The sequence below is a fragment of the Mesocricetus auratus genome, unplaced genomic scaffold, assembly GCF_017639785.1.
Source record: "Mesocricetus auratus isolate SY011 unplaced genomic scaffold, BCM_Maur_2.0 Super-Scaffold_100707, whole genome shotgun sequence".
Lineage (NCBI taxonomy): Eukaryota > Metazoa > Chordata > Mammalia > Rodentia > Cricetidae > Mesocricetus > Mesocricetus auratus.
Window position 1 is genome coordinate 2,319,589 of NW_024429269.1, and position 19,166 is coordinate 2,338,754.

Below are 19,166 nucleotides of genomic sequence, written 5' to 3' on the forward strand. Positions count from 1 at the left end.
AACAAGGAGCATCAGCTAAAGACTAGTGAGACCACACTGCCATACCCTTGAACTCTTTTGCTTTCCAGATCCCCGCTCTGGCCCAGGCAGGCTTCCGGGTTTTAGCTATAGACATGAAAGGCTATGGAAACTCATCTTCCCCTCCTGGTGAGTTGGCTGTCTCTTGGATGTCCTGTGTGGTCATGTTCCTCTCTGCTCAGCATCTCTAGTTCCCCTGGGCTCTCCAGCCCCCCTGAGCTTGCGCTGTCCAGGTTGAGCACACCTAATGAGGCCCTGGTCCTGCAGTGTTCCATATCTTTGGGCTTGTATTGCTCCTGCCCCATACACTCCGAGTGACCCAGGAGACCCACAGGCTTGTTCTGGAAGGGGCCCTCTGCTGGTCCTCAGTGATGCAGAATGTAGGCTGTACCATCTATTTCTGTAAGAGTTTTCTTATACCTAGCTTGGATTGGATTCAGCTCCTCAGTTTTTCCTCCCCTCTGCCCTGGCCACACTCGTTTTCTCCGTGAAGGTGGCTGCTCTGGAAACATCACGTCAGTGGGCTCATACGGTAGCTACCGTGTCATGATTGGCTGATCTTACCCAATAGCATCCTTCAGTGTTTATCCCTGTCAGATGGTGGCACCTCCTCTCTTTCGGGATGCATGCTCTCACAGTGTACAAACCACCATCAGCCGTGTTTCCCTCTCCACCAAAGAACACTGGGTCACCCCCATCTTTTGGCTACTTTAAATATCCCTGCTCTGGACGCGGGCACGCACACACCGGTGCATGCCTGCCTTCCGTTCTTTAGAACTGCTGGATCCGGCAGCACTTGTAGGTCAGTTCTAAGCCCTATGTCTACAGAGCCCAAGAGTAAGCATTGCACGGCCTCTTAGCCCTGAGGCCATTTGTAGGTTTATGAGCATTTCCTTGGTAGGAAGAGTTCTTTATTCTTACTAGGTTCAAGTAAATCCTTAGTCCAAGGGTCTTCGGAGCCCAGGTGTGGAGGCAGGGGCATGATGTAGCCAGGCATGAAAGCAACTCTTCCAAAGCACAGTGATGGTGCTGACAGCTGGGCTCCCTAAGCTGCTTCCCACGTCCATTAACCCCAGTGATCACATCTGGCACATCTGGCTCCTGTGATGGAATCCTGCTGACCTAGACTGGCAGGATTTGGCCACTCATGGGATCACCCTTCAGGTCCCCTTGACGTGTCCTGCTAGAGTGCATTGTGGGTCATTCTCTAAGTGTGGCAGTGTCTTCTCAGTGACTCTTGCCTCCTGAATGACACCAAACTGAACTTTTGACTAACGGCCAGCTTTCATTCGTAGAGCCTGGGGAAGTCAGCTTCCTGGTTTTAGTTATGAGAATACTTGCTTTTCACTTAGCTCAGGACAGTCTGCCTGGGAATGACATAGTGACATCACATTCTAAATAGAGTTTATGAAAAGAGAAGGATTAGAGATTTTATTGAATGACTTCGTTGTTTTTCTTATATTTCTGCCATTTGGTTTTTGTTTTGTTTTACATTTTTTTCTTTATGCCCACTGGAATATCTATAATTGGTTTTAAAAGAGCTGCTTGCTCCCCAAAGCAGTCTTCAGGTGCACTGTAGCCCTTATCCAAGTTTCGATGGCTTCTTTTCCCTCCGAGACAGGGATTCACTGTGTATCATGACTGGCCTTAAATTTGCCCCCTGCCTCTGCCTCCCAAGTGCTCAATGGCATATTTTTAGACAGAAATAGAGCAATTGTGCAGTCCATGCAGAACCACACATATACACAGAGAATTTAATGCATTTTGAGAAAAAAAACACAAAGCCGTAGGGATTTGAAATTAAATGTGATTTCAAACACTATTCCAAGTTCACAGTAGTTAAGTGGTATAATAGCAGAATGAAGACTAAGATAAGTGGAGCAGACTAAAGAGTTCAGAAGTAAATGCACACCCCCACACCACACACACCACACATACTATCTTACAGCATATTCAACACCCAACTCAAAATGGACTTAAAAATAAACAGAATCAATATATTGGGAGGTTTCTGGCTTTTTGTTTATTTGTTTTGGTGAAAGGGACTTTTTGTTTGCAAATTTAAAATTGCATTATATATCTGTTGTGTGTGTGTGTGTACATGTGCAAATGCGAGAGTGTGTGTTAAGACAGGGTCTCATTATATAGACCAGAATACCCTTGAACTCACAGAGATCTGCCTATCTCTGCCTTCTGAACATGCCTGGTATTTATTTATTTGTTCATTCATTTGTTTGTTTCTATTACAGAAATAGAAGAATATGCCATGGAAGTGTTATGTAAGGTAAGGAGCCTCTTCAGTAGCATCTACAATGTCGTTTCCATCCTGAGTTTCTTCCTGACGTTAGCCAGAAGCCTGGGTGTCCATTTAAACAAAGCACAGTGCACAGCATGTGCACACTGAATCTCACTGAACATGAAGGTGATAGTTCTAAATGATGTCCGGCATGCAGGCTGCACAGAGTGTGATTCCCAAATGAAATGGGCAGCCTAACGCTGCTGCCCAAGGTTGACAAGTAGTGTATCCAGCTTTGAAACCTTCCACACTCCACTCTCCATTGCATTCTGAGAGTCTTCAACCAGCAGCTCTGCATGTAAACTGTGGCTTCTTTGCCACAAAGCTCAGATAAAAGCCCAGCTTCTAGATGGGACAATTCTCCTGCCTCCGTTTTCCATTGTAGGAGCTTCTCCCATCCCACCACATCCACTCACCTTATTTCTGCTGGAATTTATTCTCAGGATGGGTGCCTCCCACTTTTTGTTGGAATTTATTCTCAGGATGGGTACATTGGGTTGCTCCACAGGACTGCACTCCTCTATGGGGTCCTGAGGCCAAAACAAACAAAAAGTCCTAGTCTTCTGTCTTTGAAGTATCATTAGTACATGTACTACTAGGAACCATCCCAGGAGAACCAATGATAAGAAAACCCAGGCTCTTCTGTTAAAGCAACCCCATCCATAGTACCTACATGTGGAAACAGTCCAAACACCATCAGCTGATGAGTAGATGGGTCCTTTGCCATAATCCATGCACCGGAAGGTTACTCGGTGATGAAGAGTGGTGGAGCAGTGGAGGGTGTCCTGCATGAGTGAATCTGGAAGCTACAATATTAAGCAGAAGCCAGTTACAAAGGTCACATACCGAGTAACTCCATTTGTATGGAGTGTTCAGAACAGGCAATCCAGAGGGAGCTTGGATTAGTGACTGCCAAGACGCAGGGGAACAAGAAGAGAAAGTGATACCTGATGGGTTAAACCTTAAAGGGAAGTTTAAAAGTTTATGGCAATGAGAACTTTCTAACTGGATGGTGGTGACAGTTTCACAACCCTGATTATACTAAGCCCATTGAATGGACTTTAAAGGGACTAATTATATGGCATGTGACTTATATTCATAATGTTCTTTTTCAAAACCACCACAATAGTTTTAACATAAAATTGTATTTAAAAAAGCTAACATTGGCTTCAAATATAGGTTCAGAAAAAATGGAATTAAGACCCATAATACCGCTTGTCTTCAAGTGCCCATAAAACTTTCTCATCATAACCTGTCAAATACCTTGCAAAATGATTTCCCTCAACTACAACTCTTAAATCTGTGTGGCAGTTTTGTACAGCTGGGCTCTCCTTTGATTTAACTTACAATTGACAAGTAATGTGTTTTGCCATGCATTACAAGATGTTTACGACCCTCTGTAGAATGGCCGGTCTAGGTAACTGACAGATGCATGACCTCACAGAGATGCATAACAAGGTGTTTTGATGTTTAATATCATTACAGATTAGTCACATCTAGGACACTTACAGATGCATGACCTCACATAGTCATCATTTTATACTGACAGCATATGACATTCAGCTGACATTTTTCAAGAATGTATCACCACCACTAATTAGTTACTTTGCTATAGAGTAGGCCTTTTGAAATTTATCTCTCCCTATCTGATTGTAATTATTTATCCTTTGATCAACCCCATACTCACCTTCCTCATATCTACTGTCTCAGCCTCTGCTAACCAGTTTTCAACACGGCTTCATAGATAACTGTTCTAGACCTCATAAGAATGAGCTCACATGCTACCTGTCTCTCTCTGTTGGCTTATTCATTTAGCACCATGTTTCCCATGTTGCAACAGATAACTCATCTTCACCCTTTTGTGTTTGACTAGTAGACCTTTGTGTATGTACCCCCAACTTTCTGCATCTCTCATCAACTTAGGTTGGTGCCATCTTTTGGCTTCCATGAGTACGCAGCAATAAACATGATTTTTATTTTAGGACAGGAGCCTTAATTCTACCAATAAACCTGTATATTTATAGCCTCGGGATTCCAAATTGAGAATTCTGGATGCAACATAGCAATAATAACTTTTAAAGTTCAGTGGTGTTTGGAGATGCGTCTACACCCAGCTGACCCCTATAATGTATGTGTGGTTTCCAGTGTGGGTTTAACTTCTGCAGGTCATATTCTCAGGTATAAGATGCAGTGAATGGCTGGGGCTGTATGTTTTACCATGTTCCTTAGGATCCAAGTATGATTTTCAGCTCGTGGAGTCTGGAGAGTACACTGAACTCACTGTAACCTAGCGTGTGAAAGGTGTTTCGTGTAGTTCAGCAGGGTGTCACCATGCTGTTGTGATCTTGTGGGACCTATGAGTTCCTAGTAATGATGGCAGAATATGAAGCGGTGTTCACGTGTGCTTCCTTGGGACAGAACCCATGGTTTCTATCAGAGCCTGCAAGAGATCTCAGAAGACAGACGGACCGCTGTGATTCAGGAAAGGGGTGGGGACTCTCATGACATGATCTACCCACTGACAGCCTATCAGTCTTCCTGAGGCTTGTCCTGACAGTGTGTGGCATGTGGCAAGCTCTTTCTATTTGCCTTTTCTGTCTGATGCTGCCTCTGTGTGCTCTTTTTTTTAGGAGATGGTATCATTTCTGGATAAGCTGGTGAGTCACTCCTTCGAGCTGATCTCTTTGGAGAATTCTGTGTGGATCTTGATAATGAAATGAGAGCTGGATGCCTTGGAGGGTGGACTGTTGGTGACCATGAGCAGAGAGGACCAGGGCAGGGGGGAGACATGGGCTTCAGGCAGCAAGGGGTGGGTGTCCCCCAAATTAAAGATAGCTGAAGATTAGAAGGGTGAGAATGGAGTAGATGTTTTGCCATTCATTCAAGAAAGTAAAGAGAAATCCCATTGTTGGCTTCCATCCAGGGAGGGGAACCTTGAGTATCAGGGAAAGATGTGGGAAAATAATCTATACGTTATTATAGTAATTCACAGCTCATTAAAACTTGAATCTCTTCTGACAAATCTCAGATCAAACCCAGTGACCAAAATGAAAGTGCCATGGTCATCAGCAGAACACATGTAGCATTCCCAAGACCACTCTGTCATGCCCCCCTGCCTCATGGTATTAGGCTGGAATGGAATGCAAACACTGCAGGACTGACTGGAGGAGGAATATTCTAGGCCAATGGCAATGGAGACAGAGAACAGAGAGACACAGAGCAGTGGGGGCCTAGCTTATTAACTGGATAGAAGATGGAGAGAAAACTGGTGCAGCTGACTTCTGGTTCAGCAGTGGGCACTGCGCAGGAAACAGGGGAGGATGATGGCTGTATGCGCTCCATGGAATTGGGTCAGGAAGTGCTGTGTGTGCATGTGTGTGGGTAGGCATGGTCCAATCTTAGCTCTGCGATGTCTAAACACATAACCGTTAGCTGTCTGAGAATGCTCCCAACAGGGACTCAGGGGTTCAGGTTAGTAGGACCACATATCTATCTCTAGACAGATCTGATCGGACCTAGAAAGGAGCCTGGGCCAGCTGTGCACCTGCCCCAAGGGTGGAAATTAAGGCAATTGGAACAGATCTATTCCTCATGGACAATGCCTATTCAAGCAGAAGGTTCCTAAAGGCTAAGCTGTGAGAAAATCCATCATAAAAGGCAGAGGAGAGATGAAAGTTGGAAACATCAGATTAGGAAGCCCAGGCTCAGGGAAACCACGGCATGTGATGAAGGAAATGTCTGATGTTGGGAATCGTCAGAAGGGTGGGAGCCCAGAGAACCACACAAAACTGATCCCTCAAACAGGAGGAAGTGACAAACCTGCTGAGACCCAGTGAAGGCACTTAGGGAGGTGACTGGTGAAGGCCACATGAGAGACTTGATAGTAGACATGAAGGGACAAACCACTGCAGGGACCTGGGACAAGGAGCCGTCTTCAGAGGGAGTAGAGAGACTGGAGGCATCTGCAAGGCCTCAGATGGCCAACTGGGTGGCATTGGAGAAGGAAAAGGAGCCTGACTTAGCTTGTGTTGGGAGACCCGTGTCAGAATTGTGACTATCACTTGCTATGTATGTGGTACAAGGAAGATCACTTCCCACATGTAACAGTCTCCAGGTGTGGACATGAACGCCTCCACCTGGATGTAGTAGATATTCAGTCAAGAGGGGGTGTTGTCATTAGTAGCTGTAGCAGAAAGGGAACAAGAGATGGAAGGTGATTTTGGACTTCTCATGGCTAACTAAGAGAGAAAAGATCCCAGAAGAGTAAGGGCAGAGTTGTAATCACACAGAGAGTAATGACCTTGGAGCCTGGAGAGGAAAGCCTAGTCATTACTTGTAGAGGTGAGGAGGCGTGGGGATGTGTGGGAGGTAGTGTAAAAAGGATGGGGCATACCTCAGAGGAGTTTCTGGGCATTCCTGAGGGAGTCACTGGGTTGTCAAGGAGAGGCCTTTGACTCTTCACTCTGCATCCCAGAAATCCATCCTCACCTTGTCTCTATTGTTTTTCTAGGGGATCCCTCAAGCAGTGTTCATTGGCCATGACTGGGCTGGTGTGCTGGTGTGGAGTATGGCTCTCTTCTACCCTGAGAGGGTGAGGTAAGCAGCTAGGTGCATTAAGGGTTTGTGAGGCTGGACTAAGAGTTGTCCAAGAACTGCCACAGGTGTCTCAGCTCAGCAAAACTTCTAGAAAACAAGTATGTTAACAGGGAAGGTAAACACACAAAAGCAGACCTACTGAGCTCCTAGAGACAGCCTCTGACCCAATGACTGACAACAAGGCAAAGAATTCAGAGTCAGGTGTCTTGTGGGCATGCAGTGCTGTATGGCTCTTTGGCTCTCGGTGACATTTGATGAGGCTCAATTGTCAGTGAGCAGAGTGTAAGGTCTCTAGCAAGAGCCCGAGACCAGTAGCTTCAAGCAAACACCTGGCTCCTGCTGCACACATTGCAGAAACCAGCCTGGCAGCATCCCCTGCTCCTCAGTGGAGTAGGTAATCAGGTGATAAAGGGCTTACAGCATTAAATAGGAGAGAGTTCACCTGTTCACCCTGGACCAAGAGTCAAAAAATGTGCCCTTTAAGTAAGTGGGTGTTGTGGCACATACCTATAATCCCAGCACTTAGGAGGCTAAAGCAGGATTGTTAGTTTAAGGTCACCCTGGGCTACAGAAAGAGAGAGAGAGAGAGAGAGAGAGAGAGAGAGAGAGAGAGAGAGAGAGAGAGAGAGAGAGAGAGAGAGAGAGAGAGACAGAGAGAGAGACAGAGAGAGAGAGACAGAGACAGAGACACAGAGACACAGAGAGAGACAGACAGAGAGAGACAGACAGAAACAGAGACAGAGAGAAGCCTTCAATTCAGTCCTGAAGTCACCTCCTAGCCCTTGGTTTCTTCAACTGCAAAGCTACAATCAGAACTCATAGTCAGACCAACATCCTGAAATGGTGTGGGTGCACAGCTACCATGGTGTGTCATGGTCACCACCACAGTATCCACAGTCGTTATCAAGGCTCCATGGGGAGCATCTGGATGGCACAGAAGCTAGTGGGTGAAGTAGACCCAGGACCACACCCAGTTGAGCTAGAAAGTTGCAGTTGATGCCTCTGTCTTGGTAGGTGGGAAGAATATAGGCATCAGTGGTCTGCATGTCCCAGTCACTTTTTACATGGTCACGTTTACAAAGCCTTCTTCACGTGGTGGGATTACAGCAAAGACCGAAATGAAATCAGGAGTTTCCTAAAGCATTTTTCTAATGTATACCTTATTTGTATTTATTTTTAAGCACATTTTTATTTTGTGTGTGTATTGTAGTATGTGTTGTGGATATGTATTGTGTATACATGTTAGTATATGGGGGGGCAGATGCCCATATGTGGAGGCCAGAGCAAGATGTCAGGCTTATTCTCTTGTCTCCATCTTATTATCTTGAAGCAGGGTGTCTCACTCAACTGGAAGCTGGGTTTGTTTGTTTTTTGTTTTGACTTGGCTGGCTAAGGAGTAGATGCAGGATCCAACTCTTGATGCTCCTACCATACAGGGGGTTCCAGGCACTTACTGCCATGCCTGCCTTTTTACATGGGTGCTGAAAATTTGAACTCAGACCCTCAGTCCTTATGTTTTTAGAGCAAGTGCGTTTACCCACTAAGTTACCACTCCTGAGCCCTCCTAAAAACATATGTAAAGTGTATGAATTACTGGTCTCCTCCTCATCCCTACTCTTTCCTTCCCTCTTTCTCCTGTTTCACTTAACCTGGAAATAAGAGTTTGAGTCTTGTCTTATTAGGGTTTCTATTGCTGTGAAGAGACACCATGACCACAGCAACTCTTATAAAGGAAAACATTTAATTGGGAGTGGCTTACACTTCCGAGGTTTAGTCCATCATCATCATGGTGGAAAGTAGACATGGTGCTGGAGAAGTAAATGAGAGTTCTACATCTGGATCCACAGACAGCAGGAGACAAAGTGAACCACTCACCTGGCTTGAGTTTCTGAGACCTCAAAGCCCACCCCAGTGACACACTTCCTCCAACAAGCCACACCGATGCCCACAAGGCCACATCTTCTAACAGTACCACTTCCGGGGCCTATGGGACCTTTTTCATTCAAACTACCACTATTCTTAAACAATCAGATTCACCAAAATATTACTGTAGAAAGCATATTACATGCTTTTGAGAACAAACTATGATATGTGGCTTAAAAGTCATATATGTTACTTTTCTCAATGTAGTCTCTTCCCAACAAAAATTTAGAAGCCTTTTACTGGTCAAAAGGAGGTTTTTCCTGAATAGCATCAGACCTGAGACGTCCCGGCATGCCCCCTTGTTCTGTCTCAGGCCCTCCAACCCTCAGCTGTGTGGGTCCACATATATACGTGTGTGTCTAAGGCAGGTAGGTTTTTAAAAGGCTGCAGGTGAGTGGGGAAACCCCTGCTAGGTTAAGAATCAGAACACCTGTGTTCTAATCCATTCTCCCGCTCACTGTCAGAGTGAGACTTCGCGAATGTCATTTCCCACTGTAGCTTCAGTTTTGACCTGAAATGTTCTTTCTGACTCTCACCAGGCTCTTTGTTTTAATGTTTATTCCTGCAGAGCTGTGGCCAGTCTGAACACTCCGTTCATGCCACCAAATCCTGAGGTGCCTCCTTTGGAAGTTATCAAATCTATCCCGGTTTTTAATTACCAACTGTACTTCCAAGAACCAGTAAGTGTGGGACACCAAGAGCGATGGAACCAATGTTGTCGCCTTCTCCTCCCCTCCCCTCTCATCCCTTCTCCTCCCCCCTTTTCCTCCTCTCTCCTCCCCTCTCCTCTCTCTCTCCCCTCCCCTTTCTCTCTCCTCTCCCCTCCCCTTTCTCTCTCTCCCCTCCCCTTTCTCTGTCCTCTCCCCTCCCCTTTCTCTCTCTCTCCCCTCCCCTTTCTCTCTCCTCTCCCCTCCCCTTTCTCCCCTCTCCTCCCCTCTTCTCTCTCTCCCCTCCCCTTTCTCTCTCCTCTCCCCTCCCTTTCTCCCCTCTCCTCCCCTCTTCTCTCTCTCTCCCCTCCCCTTTCTCTCTCCTCTCCCCTCCCCTTTCTCTCTCCTCTCCCCTCCCCTTTCTCCTCTCCCCTCCCCTTTCTCTCTCCTCTCCCCTCCCCTTTCTCCTCTCCCCTCCCCTTTCTCTCTCCTCTCCCCTCCCCTTTTTCTCTCCTCTCCCCTCCCCTTTCTCTCTCCTCTCCCCTCCTCTCTTCTTCCCTCTCCCTCTTCTCCTCCCTCTCCCTTGCTCCTCTCTCTTTCAGTTTATCTCTGCTCTTTGAATACTCTGAGGCATCAGTTAGAATTGATTTTGCAAACAGGCTCAGACATACTGACCCCCGATCCAGTGGGCCTTTGTGAGTAGGTGAACATTTCTCTGTGTCTGTCTGGGTGGCCCCTGGCTGAGGAGCAGGGGATGCTGCCAGGCTGGTTTCTGCAATGTGTGCAGCAGGAGCCAGGTGTTCACTTGAAGCTGCTGGTCTCGGGCTCTTGCTAGAGACCTTACACTCTGCTCACTGACAATTGAGCCTCATCAAATGTTGCCGACAGCCAAAGAGCCCACAGCAGGCACTTGAAGGAGTGTGGGGTTGTTTGAGGTATCAGCACAAGGCCCACAAAGATGCCTTTCAAAGGCAGCCCTGGAAGGTGGTGATCCCTGTAATGGAGTTGGACCTTTGTCAGGGACTCTCTGAGAACACTGAGTCACCTGATCAGAAGTAACAAGAGTTCATCTTCAATGCACTCTAACCAAGGAGCTACACAGCCCAGCATTGACTAAGGTGGACTGTGGGAAGACTTCTGAACCTAGTAGGCTGTTTGCTGGCCACTTCTGTGGTCTAGCAAGTCTGGAGTTCTCCCGGAGGCCACACCTCCTTCAAGAATCAGCACTCTCCTCAGAAAGGCCTGCTTCCATCTGCTGTGTGTGTGTGTGTGTGTGTGTGTGTGTGTGTGTGTGTGTGTGTGCACCTGTGAGTGTGTGTGTGCACTCACATGCTCCTGGCTCACCTTGAGGGCCAGGGCTCACCTCACTCTGGCAGCATCTGTGGATTCCTGGGGTATAGTAGGGCCGAACCAATGTTCTCAGAAAGCAGGATCCTACAGCCACATGCACAAAACCACATAGTGACCTTGATCCTGAGCCCCCAGACACTTGGAGAGATCTCTTTATTTGGTTCTGCACATTGTGCCTTTAGAGGTGGGTTGACCCTGGATCTGTGCCCATGCAGGGAAGGAGTAGGGGCACTGATCATCCCTGCCCCATGCTGAATTTGCAGTTGGAGATTTCTGAGGAAAGCCATGGTGACTTGTTAATTACGAGCCTACTCATTTGTAAGATTCGATTACAATGGAGAATCAATGGACTCCTTCTGCAAGGTGATGAATGCCAGGCAAGAAATAGCAATGGGAGGCTGTAGGTCAGCAGTGATGGATGACAGCCCTGCCCTGCCTGTAAATCGACCTCCATCAGCATCCTTATTTATGGAGGGCCCACCTCACCCCAGGAGCAGCTGCTGTGGATGAGTACGGGGATACAATTCAGTGTCCGGGGCCCTGCAGAGCCTCCACAGAGCTCTCATCTCACATGGTGCTGAGAAGAGTAGACAGATGCCAAGGGCGGCAAGACTCAGAGAGTACAAGGGTAAATAGTCCTGTCCACTCTCTCGAAAGTCCATCACGCAGACAGGGAGCAGGTGTAAAGGTGAGGCCAGAGAGGAGAGGCTAAAAGGGCTTGTGCTCCTGGGGAAGTGCCAGCTGTGTTATCTGATTAAAGTCATCAAAGGGGAGGGAAGGCTGCATTTCACAATGGCAAGTGTCCCGACTGCTCCTTCTGTGCTCCTGAGCCCAGCGTGGAAGGATGGCTTTAGAACCCGACCCACATCACTCAAGCCCCAGCACTGACTCATGACCTTAGCTCTCCAAGGCCTGGGTTGATTCATCATCTGTCACGTGGGGTTTGTAGGACTGAAAGGGCTGCTGCCTATTTCCTACCGTGCTGACACGACACACAGTCTCGGCTGCATGTGGTGATTATGTTATGCACAGGCTTGGCAACACAACGTCTTGGAAAAAAAAAACAAAGAAAAAAGTTTCAAATGCTTTTGTGAAAATGAGTTGGCTTACGCCCTTCTCTTATCTTTAAGAATTTCCTCCCCATCAGTGAGGCTGTGAGGTGACTTGTGTAGGGCACAGTCATGGTTGTGAATGACAGAGACTTTGAGGAGGTTAAACTCGAAGGCTGCATTGAGGCCTTAAGTAGGCGGGGTCTTTTAGCTAAATCCAAGGCTCTCCTCCGGGCTGTCTTTGAGAGAAGTAGGGCATCCTCACTGTGGGTTTTGGAGGGTGGCATTGGTTTTGTTTTCTCAGGTGACATTCTTGACTCTCAACCAAAGAGAAATGGAAACCAGGGCATGGAGTGAGGGTCTTTGCCCTATTTCCTGTCCCTTTCATTTTCTGCCACACCCTGCCTCAGGCTGCTTCCCCCCCCCCCAGCAAACACCTCGCCTGGCTCTGTTCTTTTTTCTCCCTTCTGAGGAAGCAAGGTATTAGCAAATGCCTAGAAAAGGCTCCGTGGAGGGAGGGTAGGAGTGGAAACTATATAAGCAAGGAATATGAGGGAGATGTTGGCTCTGGCTGAGTTTTCAAAACCTAGGTTTTTGTCATGCCCCTGTGTGTCTGGTAGGAAGGTCACCTCCCTTTTCAGGTGCCAGCCCTGGTGGGGAAAGCCTGTCACCATAGGAGTGCCCTTGGTGTGGGTTCTGTTTTGTGCCAGTTTTATTCCTGGGGGCTGTGGGAACCTATGACATCATCAGCTGTGGTCCGTTTTACCCAGTGCTGGGCTGTGCCTCTGTGGCCCATTGTGACCTTTAGCTCCAGTTCTGCGCTAAGTCTAGACTTCATGTTGGGCTGAAGTTTGTGGGTGTATGGAGGAAACCACCTAAGTGGATGCTACATGATTTGTGACATCCTCAGCACTGGGCGGGTGCCATCATTGGTCCCTGGGGTGCAGGTCCACTGGAGGATGTTGATACAATGAAATTCTGTTCTGTGGGGGTGCTGGGGATATGCATTCTAAGTATCTACCCAGGAGGAGAAGCTCCCAGTGCCCAGCCTGGAGCTACAAGGCCCATAATCAAGTCTCCGCTGAATTATGGAGGATTTAGCAAAAGTGCAGTCTCTTGCCCAGAGAAATGTCATGCACACACACCCAATTCTGTGGCATTTCCAAGATGTTCTAGAACTTTTTCTGAAAGCTACCCTAAGTGTACCCAGCTATGTTATTAGAAGCCTCTTTCTCTCTTCTCATTGCCTGGGGCTTGCTTACCTAGACCGGGCTGACTAGGCAGCAAGCTCCAGGGACCCACCTGTAGCTGATCAGTCCACACAGCTGGCTGGCCATGGCATTCCACGACCTAAAGCCAACTGTGCAAGTCCCCCCCCTGCATTCCCCCTCCATCCTTTCTGAGCCTAACTCTGAGTTTGCTAATTACCTGCAGCATAGCTTCTGTGATCTGGCCCAGCTAGCTCAGTCGATTGAGCATGAGACTCTTAATCTCTGGGTCATGGGCTCATTCCCCACGTTGGGCGCCATTTTGTAGCTGGAGTTTCTTTCCAGTCAGGTCCTGCAGCTTATTAGCCCAAATAAACACACAAAGACTTATATTAATTTATAAACTGTTGGCTGATGCCCAGGCTTCTTACTGGCTAGCTCTCTCTTAATTATTATCCCATAACTATCAATCTATGTATTTCTACATGGCCTTATCTTACCAGAAAACACCTGGCACGTCCTATCTTCCTGGTTTCTACATGGTGTCTCTCTCAAGGCTTCCCTGTCTCTCCTTCTCCTTCCTCTCATAGTCCCGCCTATCCTGCCTGCCTGGCTACTGGCCAATCAGTGTTCATCAACCAATAAGAGAAGCCTATAAACAGAAGAATATCCCCCATCACCCACCTGCTTCCACCTTGTGATAACTGGGCTTGCAAATGTGTTCCCCGGGCACTCCACTTCTTCAAACAGGTTTTAGACATCATGCTCAGGTCCCCATTCTTGCAAGACAAGTATGTATCCCCTAAGTTGTGTCTCTAGCCCTCCTGAGAGAGACAGTTCACAGTCCAGACATACCTTTTAATACGGCATCCAGTCTATAGTTAGCAAGCCTGTGCATCTTTCCTCAAGCCAGAATATCCTTCCTCCATCTGCAGCGCCAAGTCTCCACTCCAGCTCCAGTGCTCCCTGAGCTCCAGTGCTCCCTGAGCTCCAGTGCTCCCTGCTTCAGCAGAAACAAGCTGTTGCCTTTTGGGCAATCGGGATGAACTGTCACTTTCTTTACAGTCCTCACTGCCGCTTTATTCTTGGGGTGTTTGCCACCCGCCAGTCTCCCCAAGAACTCTTTGAAACATTGTGGAATTAAACACTACTCATAAGATGAATTAGTGAACATGAACATTTCCCAAGAAACACCAGAAGTAATATTTCTGACATTTGACTATATCTGCAGTGGCCAACTCCTCATCCACATTACAGGACCATCTCTGTTTTGTCATAAATAAACTCTTAATTAATTATGTTTGCTAGATTTAAAAGAAGGATGCTACAGAGGGAAAAGTAGAAGAGATGCTGGGAGGTGTGTACCCCTGTGCTCCCCTCCACCTACTTACTCCTCATTCCTGCAGCCTGGCATCCAGACCATAGGGTGTCTGAGAGCCTGTCGTAGCCTATAATAGATAAGCAATTATCTGTAATAACACTCTCTTGAGACAGAAGAACCTGCTAATTTATCACCACCCAGGACGTGGGTCCCAGCTCCTAACAAAGGAAATTTGCTGCCCTGTCCTTAGGAAGATAGCCCTGATAGCATTCCAAAGGTCTGTAATGGTTAGGACCAGACTGAAGAAGACGGTTGAAGTTACTACAGTCAAATTGAGAAGTGTGAAGAGAAGCTATGAACAGAGATGTCTCACTGTGTATCTTCTCAGAGCCTGGCCACCACGGTACATCTGTATCAGCCTCCTTGACTACTGCAAGTCATGTATCACAGCAGGAATCCAGGCAATATAAAAAACAGCATTATCCTCAAACCCACCTCCCCTCCCCAAAAGCACCCCTGTTAGCATCTTATATTCTATTTTAATCTTTTTCAAACATACATCTCACAATAAAAAAAATTCCAAGGAATGCAATTCTAACAAAACGTGGGCTGAATGGGACAGAAACTAAGGGCTCAGGGCCTTTGGTCAGCTGGGAGAGAACTACAGTTTCCAGGGCTTCTTGAAGCTATCTTTAATTTTGCTTTCTTTACTCTTTTAGGGAGTGGCTGAGGCTGAGCTGGAAAAGAACATGAGTCGGACTTTCAAAACCTTCTTCCGAGCAAGTGATGAGATGGTAAGGGGTGAGAGATGGTGTGTGTGTGTGTGTGTGTGTGTGTGTGTGTGTGTGTGTGTGTGTGTGTGTTGGTGTGGGAGTGTGTGTGTGCATGTGTACTTTTGTGAGTGCGTATGTTACAATTTTGGTTTATGAGCTCATCTGTAGTGACATTTAGCCTGTACCAGCCTGCTTGTTTGGACTTTGGACCCACTCTCTTGGGTGGCTCATCATTATTCTGTCCTGCATTCTGGTGGCAGTAGCAACCAGGCCCACTTCTTTGTTTGCCCCACACCACAGGAGTGAGTCTCCAGATGACAATGATGTAAGTTCAAACACACAGGCCTCTGAAGGTAGACCTCTGATGATGGAATTGTAGGGACACCCTTTGGCTTGCTCTTAGTACCAAGCTGAAGCAAATACATTTTCCATCTGCCTGTCACGGGTAGAATTTTCATTGTACCTTTTCATGGACGTTTCTGCACACTGAGGAGGCCCGGGTTGCCAGATTTCCTCTATGGCAGGGCAGGGAGCAGTCGGCCCTATTTCCCCACCTTTTCTAAGTCTGACTTCTCATCTCTTGCTCACACTGGCTGACGAGCCCAAGCCATTACTCAGGTCTGCAAGTGCAAGTGGATGGGGAACTCAGCTGTCTCCTCTGACCCTGCCAGGTCCCTTTGCTGGCTCTCAGGGATAGCATGTGTATTATAGCATGGCCCCATTTGCTATTTCACTTTCTATGATTTCAGTTATTCCTGATTACCAATGATCCAATAATACCAAAAGGGGAAATTCTACAAAGTCTAAGGTGTAAATTGTCTGCCACACTGAGAAGAGTAACAAAATCTCATATCATCCTACTGGTGTTAATCTGCTCTGTATCGACATGGGGGAGGTGTCTTATTACAGCACTGATGTAATTATTCTATTTTAGTATGGCTGTCATTTCTGGTTATTTCACGGTGGTGCCTTGTTTATGAATCAAATATTATCATGCTTGTCAAGTACAGGATGTGCCCAGAGCACAGTGTCCAGTGTCCTGTGCTATCCTTGGTTTCTTGCTTCCATCGCCTGTATATTTTAGCATGTATGCCCACATAGAAGCGTTCTCCGTGGTCCCCATGCACTTGAGGTCTGCTGAAATGGAGATCTGAGCTGCAGTCTTCTGACTTTGCCTCATTTATGACATCCTCCCTAACTTCTGTTCCCACAGGGCTTACTCTCTGTGCATAAAGCCACTGAAATGGGTAAGTCATATTCCTGGGAAGGAAGGGACATCAGGGCCACATCAGCTGAGTATTAATGGATTCCTGTCCCTTCTGCCCCTTGGAGAAGACCTAACCTTGCCTTCCTGTTCTGAGCTTTGACTTGCCCAACAGAAGTCTCCTAATGATTAACGGTGCTACCCTAGTCTACCATATAGAGAGCTGAGTGGCAAAGTCCTAGGATGCTTTAGACTTTGGGGAGGATATTTGGGGCAGGATGGAGAGGTGGCTGCTGTAGAGTCACCAATGTGCACAAGGCAGATTGCACTGGACCCACCTAGATTCCCACTGACTGTCCACCCTGACGTCATGTTCTAGTTACTCCTGTTCCCCTTCATGAGGACTGTCTGGTCACCCTGCTGAGTGGGATTTAACTAAAATCAGATCTGGACTCATCCCTGAGGCTCCAACAGCCAGTACTGGCCCCAAAATGTCTTGCTTCACTCCTACTACTGCCTCCTAGCCATTATTCGCCTGATTCTCTTTTTTTAAAGATGTATTTATTTATTATGAGTACAGTGTTCTGTCTGTGTGTTTCCCTGCAAGCCAGACAGGGCACCAGATCTCATTACAGATGGTTGTGAGCTGCCATGTGTTTGCTGGGAATTGAGCTCTGGGCCTCTGGAAGAGCAGCCAGTGTTCTTAACCTCTGACCCATCTCTCAGCCCCATTCACCTGCTTCTTAACAACGATGGTCACTAACACTCCTAGTGCTGGACCTATGGCCTCTCATATGATCTCTCAATTACAAGTAGGAGTAAGGCTCAGAAGGCTGACCTGTGTCTGCAGGCTGAGCGGGGTCTGACTCCGGAGGTCTCCTCTGAGGGTATCTGCCTCCTTGTCTGATACCTGGCGAGGAGTCCTGGGCGAGGATGCTGCCCACAGAGAGCTCAGGGTGGTGCGGGGAGGTGGATCGGCAGTAAAGAATGAGATGTGCAGATGGGGGCAGGATGCTCAAACGGGGCTAGCCCCAGAGGGGCAGGAGCATCATCTTGGTGTCTGAAGCCTGAAGTGACTGTGCCCTTTACTTTGAGAACTGTAGAATAAAAACTATGTTTTGTCCCTGAGGAGCCTTTAAGGCCACTGCCAGGACACTGCATACCTTTGAAGACAATGTGGCATTCTATAATGAGAACCCCACAGTAGGGAAGAGCCCAGACCCACGGCTTGGTGCTCCTCCTGGTCAAGAGGAAGTCAATGAAAAGAGGGCAGACGGACAGACATAGAGACACACGAGCTCTTCACTCTGAGTTCAGATGGGACAGCCTGAGCTGGGAACACCAGCTTTAGAACCCTTTGGCCCCCAGTGGGAGAGGACACAGGTGTCTTTTTGCAGGGGGACTCCTTGTGAACACCCCAGAAAATCCCAGCCTCAGCAAGATTACCACTGAGGAGGAAATCGAGTTTTATGTCCAGCAGTTCAAGAAGTCTGGCTTCAGGTAAAAAGAAGGGAACACCAGACAGGGTGGCTGGGGTGCTCAGCTGTCAGGGATGGGGCAGTTACACTCAACACAGCCCCTGTGAGCACCACAGTGACTGTGTGTGATTTAATGCCCCCAGTGCCAGGAGGCTCACTACCTGTGCTGTGTGTCTTCCTCTGAGGGTATCCAGCTCGTTCTTTCTTGTGTTTATGGGTCACCCAAAAGGCAGAGGTTTTTAGTTGATTTGCAACTCCTCCAAGAATCGAGAAAGCTCTGCATTCTGTCTTCAGAGAAGCAAAACCACACAAACCCAAATGTTCATACATTTTAGTGCCTTCACACCATCTCTTGTCCACTGTGTCCCTTATCACTGAGTTTCCTGGGGCAGGAAAGTGGCTTCTGGGTGCGGGTGGGATGCCCCAAGCACCCATTCCCTAGTACACTCCTTGAAGATGAGGATAACCTGTAGGGTCGGCTTCTGTTTGCCCCCAAATTGTTTCAGAGCTACCAGCCTAGTGGCGGAGAGTTCCTGCACTTGTCCTCGCTGAGGAAGCAGCAGGTGTGGATAGGACAGGAATCCTGTGTCCGGGGACCACACTCGAGTGTCCTGCAGCACTCACCCTCCCTGGCATAGCATGTCTGGGTAGCATGGGTCACTGTGGGCCAATAGTGGTCAACTCCTGGAAGCTCACCTTCATTGCTGCCTGATCTTCTCCACAGGGGTCCGCTGAACTGGTATCGGAACACAGAAAGAAACTGGAAGTGGAGCTGTAAGGGATTGGGACGGAAGGTGAGCGCTGTAGCCTCCTGACATACACACACACACACACACACACACACACACACACAGAGACACACACACAGAGACACCTTGAGTACAGATAACAGACACACACACACACACATATACCAGGCTTACATACACACCCACACCTCGAGCAAAGACACCACATGCGCACACATATACACACCAGACATACACACACTCATGCTCACATGATCTCACACACGTCAGACATACACATGTTACACACAGACACCACAGACACACACATATGCACCAGACACATGCATATATGCACACACGCAATACACGTCTCAAACACAGACACCACAGACACATACATATACACCAAACACACACACACACACACACACACACACACACACACACACACACACACTTGCCTTACAGAGCTGCCTTTAAGGCTTCCTGTTGCTCCCACCGACATGACCTGGGTCCTGCACAGGGGCCTTGGCTTCCTCCTTTCCTCTGGGGTTGGGGTGGACTCCACTCAG

The 19,166-nt window shown here is 47.6% G+C and overlaps 1 protein-coding gene across 1 annotated transcript in view; it reads left to right on the forward strand.

Moving 5' to 3' along the window:
* The window catches only part of Ephx2 (epoxide hydrolase 2), a 37,808-nt gene that overhangs the window by 15,154 nt on the left and 3,488 nt on the right, over positions 1 to 19,166 (forward strand). The window contains exons 8-16 of the mRNA XM_005075247.4: positions 69 to 147; positions 2,268 to 2,302; positions 4,945 to 4,971; positions 6,825 to 6,910; positions 9,402 to 9,513; positions 15,128 to 15,202; positions 16,395 to 16,428; positions 17,783 to 17,885; positions 18,588 to 18,657. Coding sequence (XP_005075304.1) covers positions 69 to 147; positions 2,268 to 2,302; positions 4,945 to 4,971; positions 6,825 to 6,910; positions 9,402 to 9,513; positions 15,128 to 15,202; positions 16,395 to 16,428; positions 17,783 to 17,885; positions 18,588 to 18,657 — 621 coding nt within the window. The remainder of the gene's footprint in view (positions 1 to 68; positions 148 to 2,267; positions 2,303 to 4,944; positions 4,972 to 6,824; positions 6,911 to 9,401; positions 9,514 to 15,127; positions 15,203 to 16,394; positions 16,429 to 17,782; positions 17,886 to 18,587; positions 18,658 to 19,166) is intronic.